Genomic DNA, 19,648 nt, shown 5'->3' with positions numbered 1-19,648 from the left:
CACCCGTGACGTTACAACGGGAAGTAATCCGCCATTTTCTCAAACACATTAAACACACCAAGTCTAATCAGCTGTGTTATTTTCCGTTTTTTTGACTGTTTTCCGTACCTTGGAGACATCATGCCTCGTCAGAGGGTGTAACAACACGATCAGGGACGGATTCAAGTTGACATACGTGGAATGTGCATCGATTAGCACGGCATGCTAATCGATGCTAACATGCTATTTAGGCTAGCTGTAATTACATATTGTATCGTTATGCCTCATTTGTAGCTATATTTGCATCCAGCCTTTCCCTCCACCCACATTTAATGCCAAACAAACACATACTAATCGACAGATTCAAGTTGCACCAGTGTCAAAAGATGCGAAAGTCCCTCGTTTGTTCTGCACATTTTACCGACAATAGCGATGCTACGACAGAGATGTGTGGATATCCTGCGACACTCAAAGTAGATGCATTTCCAACGATAAAGTCAACGAAATCACAAAGGTGAGTTTTGTTGATGTTATTGACTTATGTGCTAATCAGACATATTTGGTCACGGCATGACTGGCAGCTAATAAATGCTAACATGCTATTTAGGCTAGCTGTATGTACATTTGTAGCTATATTTGCATCCAGCCTTTCCCTCCACCCACATTTAATGCCAAACAAAGACTTACCAATCGACGGATTTAAGTTGCTCCAGTGGTCAAAAGATGCAATCGTTGGTTAGAAGGCGATCGCTGAATAGCTTCAATAGCTATAATTATAGCTATTGAGCAAATAGCTTCAATAGCTATTTGCTCAATAGCTTCAGTTTCTTCTTCAATTTCGTTTTCGCTATCTGCCTCCACACTCCAACCATCCGTTTCAATACATGCGTAATCTGTTGAATCGCTTAAGCCGCTGAAATCCGAGTCTGAATCCGAGATTTGATTGATTGATTGATTGATACTTTTATTAGTAGATTGCACAGTACAGTACATATTCCGTACAATTGACCACTAAATGGTAACACCCGAATAAGTTTTTCAACTTGTTTAAGTCGGGGTCCACGTTAATCAATTCATGGTAAATGAATGTCACTATATCTTTCTGTTCTATCCGCCATGTTTGTTTGTATTGGCGTCACGCAGTGACGTCGCAGGAAAATGGCCGGGTGGCTTTACAGATAGCGAAAATCAGGCACTTTAAAGCCTTTTTTCGGGATTTTCCATGATGGGTAAAATTTTGAAAACACCTTCCCAAAATAAAATAAGCCACTGGGAACTGATTTTTATTGGTTTTAACCCTTCTGAAATTGTGATAATCCATCCATTTTCTACCGCTTATTCCCTTTTGGGGTCGCGGGGGGCGCTGGCGCCTATCTCAGCTACAATCGGGCGGAAGGCGGGGTACACCCTGGACAAGTCGCCACCTCATCGCAGGGCCAACACAGATAGACAGACAACATTCACACTCACATTCACACACTAGGGCCAATTTTAGTGTTGCCAATCAACCTATCCCCAGGTGCATGTCTTTGGAAGTGGGAGGAAGCCGGAGTACCCGTAGGGAACCCACGCATTCACGGGGAGAACATGCAAACTCCACACAGAAAGATCCCGAGCCTGGATTTGAACCCAGGACTGCAGGAATTTCGTATTGTGAGGCAGACGCACTAACCACTCTGCCACCGTGAAGCCAAAAAAATGTTCCCCTTTAAAACCACTCAGACAAATATGTTACCAAAGTAATAAATTCAAGTAGTGCACAGCTTCTTATAACTGAACTGTAATAAAGTTAGACGGCTGTTCTTTTTGTCCTCTATGGCACACCTGTAACAACACAGTGCCACCTACGCGTGGCGATGAGGCGTCAACCCGTGACGACCCTCCTATCGGGCCTCTGCTTTTGTGTGTTGGGTGCCAAATAAAGCACTGTCGGGTTATGTAACGCTTAAAGGAGAGGGAAGATGATTTATAGTACAGGTGTTATGGAGTCTCTGTCGTAAAAGAGTGCCGGCGGCGTGCACGTATGCACGCTGACGAGCCGGGTCAAGAAGGACATGTGGTCAGGTGGAAACACACTTTGCTTTCATCTGGCTCATGCTCAGGGACACACTTTTCGTGCACTTCTACGTCAAGAACATGAGTCTTCTCAGGCCGTGTGAGATAACATCCACTTGCAGGGCCGGCGGCGCACACGACAACATGTGACCGTGTGGTCCACTCACCACTCAAACCAGGAAGTTGCGTCTTTGATTTAATGGTCGTAACATTGCCGTGTATGCTTGTGTAAATGGTTTTTGGTCATTGACCAGTCCATGTTGGACCCTGCCTCTCACCTGAAGTCAGCTGGGATAGGCTCCAGCTCACCCGTGATGTTAATGAGGCCAAGCCTAGTAGAAGATGGATTGAGGGCAATGTCAGTCCAAACTAGTGTTGTCCCAATGCCAACATTTTAGTATTGGTACCGGTACCAAAATGTATTTCGATACTTTTTGGTACTTTTGTAAAAAAGGTTGAACACAAAAAAATTGCATTATTGTCGTTATTAAAAAAAAAAAAAAACTCACAGTACATTAAACATATGTTTCTTATTGCAATCGAACAACAAGTTTGTCCTTAAATATAATAGTGAACATACTAGACAACTTATCTTTTAGTAGTAAATAAACAAAGGCTCCTAATTTAGTCTGCTGATGTATGCAGTAACATATTTTGTCATTTCTCATACTATTTTGTCAAAATTATACGGGACAAACTGTAAAAATGGTAAATGGATTATACTTATATAGCGCTTTTATACTTTTTTAAGGAACTCAAAGCGCTTTGAGACTAGTTCTAAATTCACCCATTCACACACACATTCACACACTGATGGAGGGAGCTGCCATGCACGGCGCCAACCAGCACCCATCAGGAGCAAGGGTGAAGTGTCTTGCTCAGGACACAACGGACGTGACGAGGTTGGTACTAGGTGGGATTTGAACCAGGGACCCTCGGGTTGCGCACAGCCACTCTCCCACTGCGCCACGCCGTCCCTGTTTTATACTCGTATAGCGCTTTTATACTTTTTTAAGGAACTCAAAGCGCTTTGAGACTAGTTCTAAATTCACCCATTCACACACACATTCACACACTGATGGCGGGAGCTGCCATGCAAGGCACTAAGCAGGACCCATCAGGAGCAAGGGTGAAGTGTCTTGCTCAAGGACGCAACGGACGTGACTAGGATGGTAGGAGGTGGGGATTGAACCAGGAACTCTCAGGTTGCTGGCACAGCCACTCTCCCAACTTCGCCACGCCGTCCATAAACATGCACCTGGTTGATTGGCAACACTAAATTGGCCCTAGAGTGTGAATGTTGTCTGTCTATCTGTGTTGGCCCTGTCATGAGGTGGAGACTTGTCCAGGGTGTACTCCGCCTTCCGCCCATGTGCAGCCGAGATAGGCTACAGCACCCCCGTGACCCCAAAAGGGACAAGCGGTAGAACATGGATGGATGGAAGCTGTAAAAATGGATAATAAATCCACTTGTTCATTTACTGTTAATATCTGCTTACTTTCTCTTTTAACATATTTTATCTACACTTTTGTTGAAATGTAATAATAACTTATTCTTTTGTTGTTTGGATGCTTTACCTCAGTTTTGGATGATACCACAAATTTAGGTATCGATCCGATACCAAGTAGTTACAAGTCCTCATGTGTCCAGGTACATATTTCCTGAGTTTATAAACATAATATGAATTTTAAAAAAAGGAAAAAAGATTTTGTGACGATTTGAAATATGGATGTAATCATAGTAGTATCGACTACTTGGTATCATTTCAGTGGATGTCTGGTGTAGATCCACCCATGGCGTTTGTTTATATTTAGGGTGCTAGCTTGCTGTTAGCGGTTAGCTATCGTATCATTCTGTGGTGTGTAGTGAGACATGTTTAGCAATTCCTCGTCCTGCAGGGATGATACTTGTACTGTAAGAAACTTACTTTATTTGTCGCCATGGAGGGGAGGATGAGTGATTTAGAAGTAGCTAAAACACGGCCGACCGCAAACAGATGTTTGCTGCTAGCTAGCTAGTCATGTCTTAAAGCACCTCTTCCGGTAGCGTTTTAGTGTTATAATTTATCATCAGTTTTTAGGCCAAAATGAGTCCATTCTCCCTTTTCGGTCTAAACCAGGGGTGCTCACGCTTTTTCTGCAGGCGAGCTACTTTTCAATTGACCAAGTCGAGGAGATCTACCTCATTCATATTTATAATTTATATTTATTTATTTATGAAAGAGACATCTTTGTTAACAAGTTAATGGTGTTTAATGATAATACAAGCATGTTTAGCACATATAGATTCCTTTTTTTCATGAAGACAAGAATATAAGTTGGTGTATTACCTGATTCTGATGACTTGCATTGATTGGAATCAGACAGTGGTGTTGATAATGTCCGCATTTTCAAATGGAGGAGAAAAAAATTCCTCCTTTCTGTCCGATACCACATGAAAATGGTTGGATTTGGCATCTCATTTGTCCAACTTGCATACTCGTTTTTAAACACTTTGTTATGAGAGTAGCATAATGTGTGTCAGCAGGTGAGTGACGTCAGTGAGTGTGTGGGCGAGAGAGGAGAGGGAGCGGTCGTTGAGGGCCGGGGAGTGGCTAGTGTTTTTGTGGGGAATTTTGACTGTGTGCAAGACGGAAATAAAAAGCCACGATTTGCGACTAATTGCTGGACTCGTCATTTTGCCCTGGAGTCCGGAATTGTGAAGACCCACTGCCGGCTAAAGTGAAGGGTGTTGCCCCGAGAATCCATCGGCCCTGGAGAAGTGTCTCCCCTGTGCTCCTTGACTACGGTCTAGGCACCGGAAGCAGGAAAGGGAAAGGTGCAACAACTTTATAAAAAATACATTGGCATCAAACTTCGTAGCTTGCTAGTTTGTGCACGCTAACTTTCTGAGACTCTTATTTTGTTAGCACAGGCAGGATGAAGCAGGTCTTTTATGGTGAAGACAGGAACTGTGCAGTTGGTCTTTAGAGTTTTGACAGCTGGTACGGCCCAAGAGTCTGTTGAAATAAAAAGTGTTTCTCCCCGTCCTGTCAGTGATTTTATTCTTAATAACAAGCTCGCAGCAGCCAGCGTCATCTCACAAGACCCTCGGGTGCCGAGAATGTCAAACAACTGACGAAAATGAAGTTTTGGTGAAGATTGATGATTGCTCATTTTTATGTCTTATTTTTTTAATGCCTTGCTTGCGATCAACTGACACACCCTCCTCGATCAACCGGCAGCTCGCGATCAACGTAATGTCCACCTTTGGTCTAAACAATCTGTTTGTAAGTACGCCCTGATTGTGCGCTCTCAAAGATGCTCCTCTGCTCGCAAAACCAGCAATGTCATGACGTGATGACACGCCGTCATGCCCAGGAACTGGTACTTTTCAAAGAGAATATAGTACCGTTTTTGATCAATTGGTACCACGATACTATGCTAGTACCGGTATACAGTACAACCCTAGTCCAAACTAAATGCCATTAACATCAGCGTTGCCGGATTAGAAATTACAAATTAAGGTGGCTGAAACTTGAAATTTCGGTATTTTGAGCAAGGATGTGCCTGATGGATCAGTCACCGGTCAGTATCAGACGATTTTGGGAAAATGCTTGTGATCGCCATTGCCGATTAATGCCTTTAGAAAGCAGATCTGGCTGGCAGTAGCTGCATTTCCATTGCAGTTTTTCGCCAAAAAAATAAATATTTCTAGAACGTCTATAAAGTACATATTGGTGTTTCCATTAAAGAGTGTTTTGCGTCATGAGCCGTAATTCTCATAAGATGTCATCTCGCGAGACTTCGCTTTAAGGAAGATATTGCAGCCACTGATCCGTGATGTCAACAAAAGACGATGGCAGCGGGTGATTGCTCAAAGGCAACTTCCTAACAGTCCCCTTGATACTTGTCTGGGCATGTGAGTTGGCCCCTATTTAGGGGGAAGGGACTCGCAGGAGGGCTTGGTTAGGCGATGCCGCCTAGCTCACCACCCCCCAGGCCGACTGATTGTAGACTTAGGGCCCCGTTAACATTGTTCGGGCATGTGGGTCTCTGGTCTCTTCAGGCCTGCGGGCCAGGTGCGGCAGTCCCCCCTCGTTCGACCCCGGCTGACCGATCGCAAGCAAGACCAAGACAACCCGTCTGCCCTGGGTGTCCTGCATGTTTTTGCAGGTTTCTGAGGGTAATGGAAACGCAGATAATGTATTTGTTTTTTAGTCCCCCGACTGACAAGCAGCTAGCAGCTATGTGTGCTAAGTTCATAAAAAAGACCTCCATTATGGCAAGTAAACTACATTTCTTAGAATCTTAGTATCAACATTTACAAAAACGTATTTTAAGCGTTAAACCAGAGCTGCCAAGCCTCACGCAATAAGGCATAATCTGATTTGTGACTGGATCGAGATGTAAGGGGGTTGTGGCGAGATATATATTATTAAATAATACATGGCAAGAGAACGAAAAAAAGATCAAGGGTTTAGGATGAATAAGAGGAGATATATTTAAAAAATAAAATAAAAAAAGAGATCAAATTGATTATATACCAATTCCTGCCATACCGCAGGGAATGTACGACATCGCAGACGTGGATGTGCAATTATTAAAGAATATACATTTAAATCATTATCCGATAGATAGATGTATTAAGGAAAACTATTCAGAATTTGTCACAATATATACAGATGCATATAAAGCTTGAAAAAAATCAATTATATTTTACATGAAAGTTTTGAAAAAAATAATTAGTGACAACTTGTTGTTTTTTGTTAGGGAATTAACAACAATTAACATGGCTGTTAATTAAACAGAGGAACATGAAGTAAGTGAAGTTGTGTGTTTGGACTGCAGCAGTGCAATAATAAGCATACAAATAGAGCTTCAGAAACCAGACAAGTTAGAAAATATGAGATAGTTCAGACAATCTTTAGAATAAAGAAAGCTGGAAGTGTGGTAACATTTCTCTGGGTACCTGCTCATGTCGGAGTTGATGGGAACAAACTAGCACACTGGTTCTTAAACGTCCTTCACCAAGTACCACCTCAGAAAAAATGTGGCTCTCCAAGTACCACTATAACGACCGACATTAAAACACAGTAGCGTAGTAGACCTGAGTGTTCATTAAAAAAAAAAAGGCAGAGTTTTTAACATGCATATTTGAAAATTTTAGTCATCATTTGAACAGTAAGATTGAATAAAGCACAATGATCGCTTACTCTAGGCCAACAGAAGGTTATGTTCCGGCGAGGGATGGCAGGTTGTGCAGGCTTTTCAAGGATGGTCTGATCATCAGCTCCAGGTGTGCAGATTGACGGCGATTGATTGCAGCTGTTCGCTGTCGCCGGACTTGGACGCGCTTTGCGCGCTCTCGGAGCTGTGCTCGGCGCAGCGCAAAGATGAATGCGCACTGACGCTCGCCCGGACCGTGACAATCTGTAAAGAATAAGCCCACATTTCATGTTTTGTTTGTACAAAGCTAGTCAGACAGTGAATGTACTATAGTTGGACTAACACACATGACGTGCTGCGTGTATCATGATTATTACAAAGTGTGACTCACTCGATGGACAGTAGTCTGTTTGGGCCAGCTGGCCCTGGGACGTTTCCTGTTGATTTTGTGTAAGATATCCATTTCTGTTGAAATAGTTTGTCTCCAAGTTCCACATTTATAGCGTCATTGCTTTCACCTCTCTCCATTGGCTTCTGTCTGCTCCAACGTGTCACTCTTCCTTCGTGCTCGCTTCTATAAGCAGCAGTTCAGTTCATCCGCAGTATGTTTATCTTCAAAAAGATAACGCTGTGAGTACTCATTTGACCAAAAATATATATAAATTTGTTGTCTGTTACCAAGTCTGCCATGATTAGTACACACACGCGTGTTTGATTCCGGAAGTAGGAACACACACGTTGCCAGAAGTCAGACGTGTGCTGCTATGGAAAGAGAAGAATGTCAGGCTTACTACTGACGATTTGATCATGTTTTGGGTTTCCTGTGTTTTGATGTTCAGTGTTATATCTAGTTTCTACTTCCTGTGTTTGGAATCACTTCCTGTTCTGGTGCTCTTGTTTTGTCAGTATTTCCTGTTTGGTCTGTGTTTTGAAGCACCTTAACTTTCTGTTCCATGTCCTGTCAGCACACCTGATTCTCATTCATTAGTTCTATTTAGTTCCACAAGGGTCCCTCCATTAGTGCTGGATCATCGTACTTTCGAGACTGATGCTTAGTGTGCTGTTTTTGTTTGTTCCCTACTGCCTGGATTATTAAATGACTTTTACTTGCATTCCGCCTGCTATCTGCAAGCAACGCTTACCAGATCCTCGACAAAGTAATTGCGTGTGGAATAAATCAGTAACAAAAATTATTAAAATAAGGTACATATTGAACATATTACATATTGCTATAAACGTGTCTGTTACTACATTATAGATAGACTTGCAGTATATTTATAAAACGTTGCTGAGCAACCCATAACGGGACAAGCGGTACAAAATGGGTGGGTGGATGTATTAAGGTTTTGTTGTTGTCTTAGAGGGCTTTGAAGGCTTCAATGGGGACTCCCTTTATAGCTGCACCTTTTAAAGTGATTTTCTTTATCTTCAAAATCCTAAAAAAAAAGTGTGTTCTTGTCTCTCATCATTGTGAACAATAGGCAAAATTCCCAAAGTAGTGCAGTTCTCCTTTTGTGCTATAAATCGAAGTTACAACAGGCCAAAACAATGGTAAAAAGGGTCAAGGTTTTTTTTTTGGAACGCATTATGACAACACAAAGTCTTACTTTTGTAATTTTCTGAAACTTTGCAGCCCTACATTATATTCCGCCCTCTTAGAGCTTCTAAGACATAATGAAGTATGTACGTGAGTATGTAACACATAAGCTTTGGGTGTTGTTGGCTAATAATAGCAATTTGGATAGCTAGCGCTAGCTGCCATTGAATGTATATTCTGTCATAACATGACTGCCAATTGTTCGTTGCTTCTCTTGGACTACTTTTGTATGTGTGCACGTGTACAGGCTGACGAGACTGGGTGAGTAACTGACTTAAACACCACTCATTTTATTCGGGCTTTTAAAATTTTTATAACACAAACTTAGTAATTGTGAAAAATATGGACGGTTTTAACCCAAATGTGTTCTGTTAAAACACTAACAGTAACACAAGCCAGTCAATGGTGATTTTGTAATAATTTTTGCTTTGAAAAATGTAACCGTGAGTAAGTTGCAAACAGACCCTTAAAAATCCGGTAATTGTCAGACTGTGACTTGGATTAAGGTTGTTTCTCCGACGCAGAGGGAATTTGGCACGAGCAAGATGTGAATGTGAGTGCATCTTTTTATTTTAACACTATAACTAACAGAAGACAAACAAAAAGCGCTCACAATGGAGGTACAAAATTTGGCTAAGGAAACAAACACTTGCACTATGGCATAAACTATGGACATAAACAAAAAAATTAGCACAAAGGCAATTAACTATGAACTATAAACAAAAACTTACATGACATGGAACTGTGAACAAGGGCATGAAGGTAGGAAAAGCATGGGTAGGTGAAGATGCCAGGACAAAGACAGAAAAAGAATGACTTAAATAGCAGCTGTGATGATTAGTGAAAACAGGTGTGAGGCTGAGGACAGGGACGTGACTAGGTGACCAGGTGAAAGTAATGGGTTGGCATGGAGACGAAAACAAACCAGGAAGTGCAAAGACCGAACTAAATGTCCAAAAAACTAAACATAACCTGACCAAACATGGCAAAAAAACAAAACATAATCTTACAGGCGTGACAGTAGTATCATCACTGGAAGATAAGAGCACTTTGCGAGCAGGCATGTTTAATAGCTCAGCTAACGGCTAAGTTAGCTTAAAACAACACCAATAAATAGGTGCTTAATAAACTCTAAGAAGCCATAAGTTGATTGATACGAAGTGGAGTATCAGTATGTAGTTGATACTAGAGAGATTAGGTCGATATATTTTAAATCTTTTTATTAAAATGTTTTTGTTGTTTTTGTTAAAATGTTTACAAAATCCGGGGACAATTCCCTACACACAGGAGGACTTTGAGGACAAAAACCAAATGATTTAAATGAGTAGTAAATAGCAGTTTTTACTTTTGTTTAATTATTGTGTACTGTCTTTGGTTTGCTCTAAAAGAATATTTAATAAATGGAACAAGGAACTAGTTTAAATAATGTGCTGAAATTGTTTAACTGTCAATAGTATTCACCATAAATAAACTGTAGAATTTACAGTTAATACATGTGATTGGTATCGGTATTCATATCGACCCATCTCACTCATGGATGATCAGCAGTGGAATCAGTCGCATAAAACCCTGACGGAAACTATCTATTTACTGTATCTATCTACACTTTATAGCTAATTTTGAGGAAGTTTTTGATACATACCACATTAAAACCGGTCTTTAAATGTTGCCACTAGTAGAACATCGCCTTCACCTGGTTGATAAAAACAATGGGACACACCTGCACGACATCAGGCGCAGTGCGGGATGTGTTCTGTTTGTTAATGTCCATGTTTTTAAGATGATAGGGTTTTCGGAATTTTAGCATTAATTGTACAGAGGGTGCAATTTTGGATGGATAATAGGAGATATATGTAATTATTGTACGTCTGGCAACGCTGGTCATTTTTGGTAAAGAGCCCCTCTAATGATGACAATATTGGCACTCATTTCATAGTTCTGGACCTAAAAATTATGTCTAAAAGTAAAATTCCCCATCAAAATAGACACAGCAGTCATTTTAACACAATTTGGAGTGGCCACTTTTAGCTCGGGGGGCGCTGGCGCCTATCTCAGCTACAATCGGGCGGAAGGCAGGGTACACCTTGGACAAGTCGCCACCTCATCGCAGGGCCAACAGCCAGCGCCCCCCGCGACCCCGAAAGGGAATAAGCGGTAGAAAATGGATGGATGGCACTTTTAGCTCCAAAATGTGGGCGGGCCTACATTAGCCTGCTGACTTGAGGCAATTTCATATTAAGTAGTTTGTGTTTTGCTAAGTTTGTGCTGAATTTAAAGTAATGATCAAATATGTTGCAGGTTGTATCAATATAGCAAAGGAAGGGGTCAGTCTGCTTACATTTCAAAACGATGGAAATATGAGGAGGGTATGGATCCAAAAAGGAACGGACTAAGCAAAAGGGGTGTAATTTTATTTATTCTGGGTTGAAAGAAATAGGATTTTGGTCGGAGTTTGGATGTACAAAATTCAAAAGACTTGAGTCAAAGGCCATCCTAAAATTCTGGAGCACCTTTGAGAGAAGAAAGACTGAGTCAGAATCTGCAAGAAAACTAAGAAATATACGCAGAAACGAGAAAAAGAAGGTACGCCGCTTGTATTCTATTTTTGCGTCCTCTTCTATTGATTTTTTCCTCAAGATGTTTGTGAGGGGATGCTGAAAGAGAATGAGGAAACACAGGCTATGGTGTCTATGGAATTCTGCAAATGGCGATTATTTTAGATTTATTTTTTTCTAATAATATTAACCATATCAGTTTAAGTAATCATAGACGAGGGTGACAAAACATGCAATTAAGAGATCAAGAATAGTTTTACATGCATTTATCCACACTGTCTGTGCGGGGTAATGGGTTCCAGTTCTGTAGATGACATCACACCAGGAGAGATAGAGTCTGGTGATGGAAATTAAGGAGGCGTTCCAAGTAATCTACAGTTAGCCAGATTCCTTTCTCAGCAGCAAAAATACATAAAAATAACTTGTTACTGAAAATTCAGTCATCTAGACGCTGTTGTTGATGCTGCTGGTGCCAACATATATACTGTAGCAGCAAGTATTTTGGATGGAAATCGTAAAAAATCTTTCTTACACTTTCAACAAATAGCAATACATCGACATATAAGGACGTCTGCTTTAATATACTGTGACTGGAACTGCATGTACTGACTTCTTTTCAGAGTTTGGAAAGTATGAGTTTATGACTTTCACTTTTCACATGTAACATCATGTTTGAAACTTTTATGGACACATGTAAGCAGCTTTCCAGTTGATGAAAATAATTGTCCTGGCCTCCAAACGCGACTACAAAGTGAGAGAGAGTAGAGAAATATATTTGCAGTGACAATGCTTGGACAATTACAGAACATTCAAATAAACACATTGTCTGAAGTAAAATGTTTGAAATTTCATCTGTTAATCAATTAATTTGTTAGTCTTTAGAGCAGTGGTTCACAAAGGTTTTCCACCACGTACCACCTCAGAAAACACTTGGCTCACCATGTACCACCATAATGATCAACAATTAAATACAATAGCAGAGTAAGCCCAAGTATTCATTAAAAACAAAACAGAGGTTTTATTTAACAAGTATATTTAAAATGTTTGGCAACTGTAACATTACACAGTTTGAACAGTAACACGTTGTTTGAATATAGGAAAATAAAACACTGTACTTTGATCCAGTGATTCTTTGGCATACCACTACATGGAGCCCGAGTAGCCTTAGAGGACCCTATTTTACATATGAAACAATGTTCAATTTGGAGGTTCCTACGACCGTTTTGGGCCTCTCGCAGTGTCAGTGAATGCAACACTGAACCACATACTGTATTTCCATGTGTAATCCAGTGTAACAAAAGGAAGAAGAAGCAGTCAAAGCTTGCATTCAGAAAGTTTGAACCCTCAAGTGAGTGCCGAAAGAAATCCACAGCATGTGCTGTGAAAGTCAAGTGTTTCTCAAAGTTTTCCTTTTTTTTTCAAGGCACTCTGATCTCTCCGTGAGCGATGTCAAGGCCTTTGATCATTGGAGGAGCTGTCACAAGACGACACCCACCTCACACAAGAGTACATCTTTACAGGGTCGAGTGAAGACCCGTCATCTTGAACAGATGAGGACGATAAGCTCGGCCTTTGGCTGTAAAAATGCCCACAGTTAGTTTGCACTGTGACACAGTTGCGTACAGTTAAGCCCCAAATTATTCGTATCCAGGCCACATTTGGAGTAAAAATATAACAGTTCACTGGATCGGTTCGCAGCCGAGTGTGAAGCGACCGGAATGAGAATCAGCACCTCCAAGTCATAGTCCATGGTTCTCGCCCGGAAAAGGGTGGAGTGCCATCTCCGGGTAGGGGAGGAGACCCTGCCCCAAGTGGAGGAGTTTAAGTACCTCGGAGTATTGTTCACGAGTGGGGGAAGAGTGGATCGTGAAATCGACAGGCGGATCGGTGCGGCGTCTTCAGCAATGCGGACGTTGTATCGATCCGTTGTGGTGAAGAAGGAGCTGAGCCGGAAGGCAAAGCTCTCAGTTTAGCGGTTGATCTACGTGCCCATCCTCACCTAGGGTCATGAGCTTTGGGTCATGACCGAAAGGATAAGATCACGGGTACAAGCGGCCGAAATGAGTTTCCTCCGCCGGGTGGCGGGGCTCTCCCTTAGAGATAGGGTGAGAAGTTCTGCCATCCGGGAGGAATTCAAAGTAAAGCCACTGCTCCTCCACATCGAGAGGAGCCAGATGAGGTGGCTCGGGCATCTGGTCAGGATGCCACCCGAACGCCTCCCTAGGGAGGTGTTTAGGGCACGTCCAACCGGTAGGAGGCCAAGGGGAAGGCCAAGGACACGTTGGGAAGACTTTGTCTCCTGGCTGGCCTGGGAACGCCTCGGGATCCCCCGGGAAGAGCTAGACTAAGTGGCTGGGGAGAGGGAAGTCTGGGCTTCCCTGCTTAGGCGGCTTCCCACGCGACCCGACCTCGGATAAGCGGAAGATGATGGGTAGATGGATGGATGGATGGATGAAACGGTAGTAGCTAGACCAAAAAACTAAGTAGCATTCAATGCCTCATTTCAAATGAGGCAAACATGAAAAGAAAAGTGACAGAAAAATTAAAAGGCAATTTGTTTCTACGTTTTGACAACCATGACACTCCAACAGCACCGCACACTTCCAACATTGTAATTTGATGTGCTCTCCACACAAGCAATACAACTCTTCTTTATTATCCACCAATCCCACACCTTGCAAGGTTCATTCGTGAACACTGGACTTTTGAACATCAACATTACAACACAGGCAACGAGAACTGCATTTTGCCCAATAAAGACACAACTCTTGCATGAACAGTAAGCTTAACGAACATAATTGTGTATCAGTGATCAATTTCTGCTTGAGTAGTGTGGAATGTACGCTTTTTTTGCACATTTTGCAAACAATTTATTTTCACTTCATATTTCTTAATGTGACGTTCCACATCCCTGGAGGAACTCAAAGTAAAGCCGCTGCTCCTCCACATCGAGAGGAGCCAGATGAGGTGGTTCGGGCATCTGGTCAGGATGCCACCCGAACGCCTCCCGAGGGAGGTGTTTAGGGCACGTCCAACCGGATGGAGGCCACGGGGAAGACCCAGATGACTACGTCTCCCGGCTGGCCTGGGAACGCCTCGGGATCCCCCGGGAAGAGCTAGACGAAGTGGCTGGGGAGAGGGAAGTCTGGGCTTCCCTGCTTAGGCTGCTGCCCCCGCGACCCGACCTCGGATAAGCGGAAGAAGATGGATGGATGGATGAATGGATTTCTTAATGTATTACTCAGATATAATTTAATGTATATTACTGAAATATTTACATTTTTATTCTGTCCACATTGCATATCACAGATTTCAGTAAAAATAAAAAAAACATTGTTTTTCGACAACCTTTTATTCTTATTAAAGTATTGATTTGAGCGGTGTCTAAGCCTTGGGGAGATCTGGGACATTTGTGGGTTTTTTTTATTAGCTGTGTAGATTACATCATGCAGCATAATGTTCATTTTAAAGGTTAGCTGGAGGAAATATGGCCACAGGTGTTGTTGTCAATGGCATGACCGTATTTTATAGAACATAATGTTAAGAAAACGGATGGCTGCCGTTTTGTTACCCCAAGATGCAAGAACCAGGAGGATGAGCAGGTAAGATGACTTTAATTATCATCAAACAGAAAAATGAAGCAGTCTTGCAAACAGAAGTTCCAAACAGAGTGTGTTATCTTCGATCACTGAGGAGTGCTCGAGTGAAAACATAAATGGACATATGTTGATTGGCAGCAGGTGTGGACCGGCTGCCAATCAACGGCAGGTGAGGAGAAAACAGTGCTCTGCGGAACAAACAGGAAATTTAACAAAATACGAGCACTGACGGGAAGTAAATACAAATACAAGGAAAACCAACAGAAATTAAGTGACAGATCGTCACATGACCCCCCCCCAAGGAACAGATCCCAGATGTTCCCTGGAAACGAGAACGGAAAAAAGTCCAAAATATAAGGCAGGGTGGAGGGAGGACTTGGCGGAGGGTCGCCAGGCCAAGTGTCCCCGAAAGCAGCAAGGGAGAGTCAGGTGGCGGCGACGTGTTGAACGCCGCTGCAACTGGCGAGGCTGGCGACCACAGAACGGCCACATCAATGGCTGACGAGGAGGAAGTTGCGCAGCCGGCGGCTACGATGACGACAGCGTCGTGGGAGGAGCCGTCGACCATGATGACGAAAATGAAGATGGCGCCGCCCTGCGAGAGCCCGCCAGAGATGATGACGTGAGTGGATCCGCTGCTGACCTGGAAGATGGCGGTGTCGTGTGGACTCCTACCGCTGATGAGGGAGATGGCGCCGCTGTGCGAAAGCTCGCCAGAGACGATGTCTCCGTGGGAGGAGACGATGGCGGGGATGACAGCGGCGCCTGCTTGGCAGCACTGCTGCGGGTAGTAGCCCCCCGTCCATTAAGCGGATACCAGACACTGGTATCCTGTCTGTATTCCTGTCTGCCAATGTCCACCGGTGCGAAAACCAGGGACGGGCGGAAGGGGGCCAGGAGGGGGGAAAAGGACACGTCCCTCGCAGAGTCCCAGCGGGAGGACAGAAGGGACATCACAGTGGGCTCCACTGGAGCCTTCGCCGGACTGGCAGGACGAGCGGGTGCTGGCAAGAAGAGCGGCCGTGGTGCAGCTGCTGGAAACTGGCTAGGAGCAGGAACAGGTGCTGAGGGTCCAGCCGGTGTTGGGCGTTGTGGCGCCGCAACCAGCGTAAGACGCGGGGCTGTGGCCGGCGTGCGACGCAGTGTGGGAACCGGTGGTCGACGTGCCGGCACAGGCGATTGCCGTGGAGCCGGGACAGGAAGCACAGAAGGCGACGGGAAGATGGCGGCGGTGGCCGCGCCGGTCGGAAATCCGGGACCGGCGGCCGAGCCGGGAAGAGGGAAGGCGGTGGTGGCCGCGCCGGTCGGAGAGCCGGAACCGGCGGTCGAGGCGGAGGGAGAAGGTCCGAGCCTGCTGTGGGCTGGGACCGCACAAACCTGGTCTTTAAGTCTTTCAAGAATTGTGCGGTCCAGAACGTCGGCTGTGCATCGCCGACAGGGGTTCTCGCGAGGTAACAATCTGGCTTGAAGATACTGTTAGGAAAACGCATGGCTGACGTTTTGTTACCCCAAGATACAAGAACCAGGAGGAGGATGAGCAGGTAAGATGACTTTAATTATCATCAAACAGAAAAATTAAGTAGTCTTGCAAACAGAAGTTCCAAACATAGTGAATTGTGAAGTATATTTATATAGCGCTTTTCTCTAGTGACTCAAAGCGCTTTACATAGTGAAACCCAATATCTAAGTTACATTTAAACCAGTGTGGGTGGCACTGGGAGCAGGTGGGTAAAGTGCCTTGACCAAGGACATAACGGCAGTGACTAGGATGGCGGAAGCAGGAATCGAACCTGCAACCCTCAAGTTGCTGGCACGGCCACGCTACCAACTGAGCTATGCCGCATAGATAGATAGATAGATAGATAGATAGATAGATAGATAGATAGATAGATAGATAGATAGATAGATAGATAGATAGATAGATAGATAGATAGATAGACAGATAGATAGATAGATAGATAGATAGATAGATAGATAGATAGACGGATGGATGGATGGATGGATAGATGGATAACATAGGGTGTTATCTTTCAGTACCGAGGAGTGCCCGAGTGAAAACATAAATAGACATATGTTGATTGGCAGCAGGTGTGGACCGGCTGCCAATCAACGGCAGGTGAGGAGAAAACAGTGCTCTGCGGAACAAACAGGAAATTTAACAAAATAAGAGCACTGACGGGAAGTAAATACAAAAACAAGGAATACCAACAGAAATGAAGTGACGGATCGTCACACATAACTTTATATGGTCCTTTACCTATATATGTATGTATGTATGTATGTATGTACATATATATAATCAGAATCAGGAATACTTTATTAATACCCGAGGGGAAAATATATACATTTATATATATATATATATATATATATATATATATATATATATATATATAATGTTGAGTTTTGTTTGCCACAATGGGTTTATTATTGTGGTTGCAGAAGTATAATGTAGATATTAGAGACACCACCCACTATGACGGACTGAAGTTCCTCATCACGGAAAACTACAACCACACTGGCAAACAAACAGTATTGAATGAATACCACATTTCCTCAAATAGTGGCCTCTATGCTTCACTTACTGTAATTGCAGATGCGTCATCCAGATAGACAAATAAACGCTGCACCTCAAGCAGATGCTCCTGTTTTTCCACTTCGAAAAAAGTGGTGCCCATAGAACTGTCTTCTCTATGATGACTGATACCACCGTGTGCAATGTGACGCCTGCTACTCTCTGCTGTTAAGTAAAGGACAATGTGTCAATAAAAACAAAGTATTGTTTGTTTTTTTCAATGGCAGCATATTTGATAAAGTACAGTACATCCCTCCAATGAAGTGTGCGGTGATTTTCGCAAGTTGCACTATCACACTACCACTACACGAGAGTCGTTGCACAATCCTGCAGATTATCGTCACAGGACATTTAAGAAGCATTCAGTTTCATGGGAACATTGCTTCTTTAATCGGGCCGCGGTACAAAACACGATGCCAATTCCAATGTTGTCCTGTGTCCGTCAGCGTTCAAATGCACAAAGATCATCTATTTGCTGTTATCGAGAGATCCCCTTGTTTCATGTTGTTCATTCTGGTGGTTACTTAAGCCTGGACTTTTATTTCCCATGCCTAAAAGTTAAGACTTTGGAATGACAGATGGTCCAGCTCTGACTTCGACCACTCAGCAGTAATCCTTGGATGACTGAATGTTTGTTGCATGTATGAGAAGCAAAGCTCCTCCTCTTTTACACGTTAGGATTCCTGGCTGTCATATCACACAAACACACACAGGAATTTTCCTCACCTGCATGAGAGGGAGGTGAAGCTCCAGGTCAGAGGTGACCTTTTGAACTTCAAGGTATGGCCAGATAAGATGCAGATGAGGACGTACAACATATGAACTGAGCTCAAGGGGATTTTAGCCTTGAAAAGAACTCATAACTCCTCTTGTGAAGACTGATGTAACTTTGTAAGGTGGGACTTACTTGCAAAGGTTACAAAGCCTGTGTGAGCAATACAAATATGCATAAATGTCAAAAGTGGAAAAGAGGACTTTAAAGGGGAACTTCACTTTTATTTTTCAATTTGCCTATCATGCTGCCCATTGCACCCCTCACCTCCCAGGGGGTGATCAAGGGTGATGGGTCAAATGCAGAGAATAATTTCGCCACGCCTAGTGTGTGTGTGACAATCATTGGTACTTTAACTTTTACTTTATTACACATTCCTTATGTAAGACAAGAAGACGTATGAATTTCGTTTTTATGCAATCTATTTAGTAAATAAATGCGTTCAAAAGACCGCTCACAATGAAACCTATAGGGAGTCGCTTTATCCCGCCTGTTAAGCCCTTATAAAACATCCTAACACCTCCTTTAAGGTTTTATATACAGACACCAAAGCCAGTGAAGTTGGCACGTTGTGTAAAGTGTAAATAAAAACATAATACAATGATTTGCAAATCCATTTTAACCTATATTCAATTTAATACACTGCAAAGACAAGATACTTAACATTCGAACTGGAAAACTTTGTTGTTTTTTTTGCAAATATCAGCTCATTTGGAGTTTGATGCATGCAACATGTTTCAAAAAAGCTGGCACAAGTGGCAATGAAGACTGAGAAGGTTGAGGAATGCTCATCAAACACTTATTTGGAATATGCCACAGGTGAACAGGCTAATTGGGAACAGGTGAGTGCCATGAATGGGTATAAAAGCAGTCTCCATGAAATGCTCAGTCATTCACAAACAAGGATGGGGCGAGGGTCACCACTTTTTCAACAAATGCATGAGCAAATTGTCGAACAGTTTAAAAAGAACATTTCTCAACCAGCTTTTGCAAGGAATTTAGGGATTTCACCATCTAAGGTCTGCAATATCATCAAAAGGTTCAGAGAATCTGGAGAAATCACTGCACGTAAGCGGCAAGGCTGAAAACCAACATTGAATGCCCGTGACCTTGCATCCCTCAGGCGATACTGCATCAAAGGGTAAAGGATATCGCTATGTGGGCTCAGGAACACTTCAGAAAACCACTGTCAGTAACTACAGTTCATCGCAACATCTGTAAGTGCAAGTTAAAACCCTACTATGCAAAGTGAAAGTGAAATTTATCAACAACACCCAGAAACGCTACAGGCTTTGCTGGGCCCGAGCTCATCTATGATGGACTGATGCAAAGTGGAAAAGTATTCTGTGGTCTGACAAGTCCACATTT

General features: G+C 43.0%; 1 protein-coding gene and 1 long non-coding RNA gene across 3 annotated transcripts in view; one reads left to right on the top strand and one right to left on the bottom strand.

Annotated features, from left to right (window-relative positions):
• snx19a (sorting nexin 19a) overlaps window positions 1-14,666 on the top strand; it is a 41,768-nt gene extending 27,102 nt beyond the window's left edge. The window contains exons 12-13 of one of the 2 annotated variants that reach the window (XM_061897617.1): window positions 12,625-12,682; window positions 12,758-12,857. In XM_061897617.1, coding sequence (XP_061753601.1) covers window positions 12,625-12,682; window positions 12,758-12,766 — 67 coding nt within the window. In that variant the 3' untranslated portion in view covers window positions 12,767-12,857. Of the gene's footprint in view, window positions 1-12,624; window positions 12,683-12,757 lie in introns of both variants that reach the window. The other variant, XM_061897614.1, reaches the window with a different exon arrangement.
• LOC133550538 (uncharacterized) lies at window positions 7,241-7,997 on the bottom strand. Its single transcript, XR_009806298.1, has 4 exons — window positions 7,861-7,997; window positions 7,701-7,794; window positions 7,574-7,619; window positions 7,241-7,446 (listed from the first exon to the last, which is right to left on the bottom strand). It is a non-coding gene; the product is annotated as an uncharacterized LOC133550538 (long non-coding RNA).
• Window positions 14,667-19,648: the final 4,982 nt, after the last annotated feature.

This window comes from Nerophis ophidion, linkage group LG04, assembly GCF_033978795.1.
Source record: "Nerophis ophidion isolate RoL-2023_Sa linkage group LG04, RoL_Noph_v1.0, whole genome shotgun sequence".
NCBI lineage: Eukaryota > Metazoa > Chordata > Actinopteri > Syngnathiformes > Syngnathidae > Nerophis > Nerophis ophidion.
The sequence above is the reverse complement of the archived record's forward strand: the minus strand, read 5'-3'. Positions and strand labels throughout refer to the sequence as shown.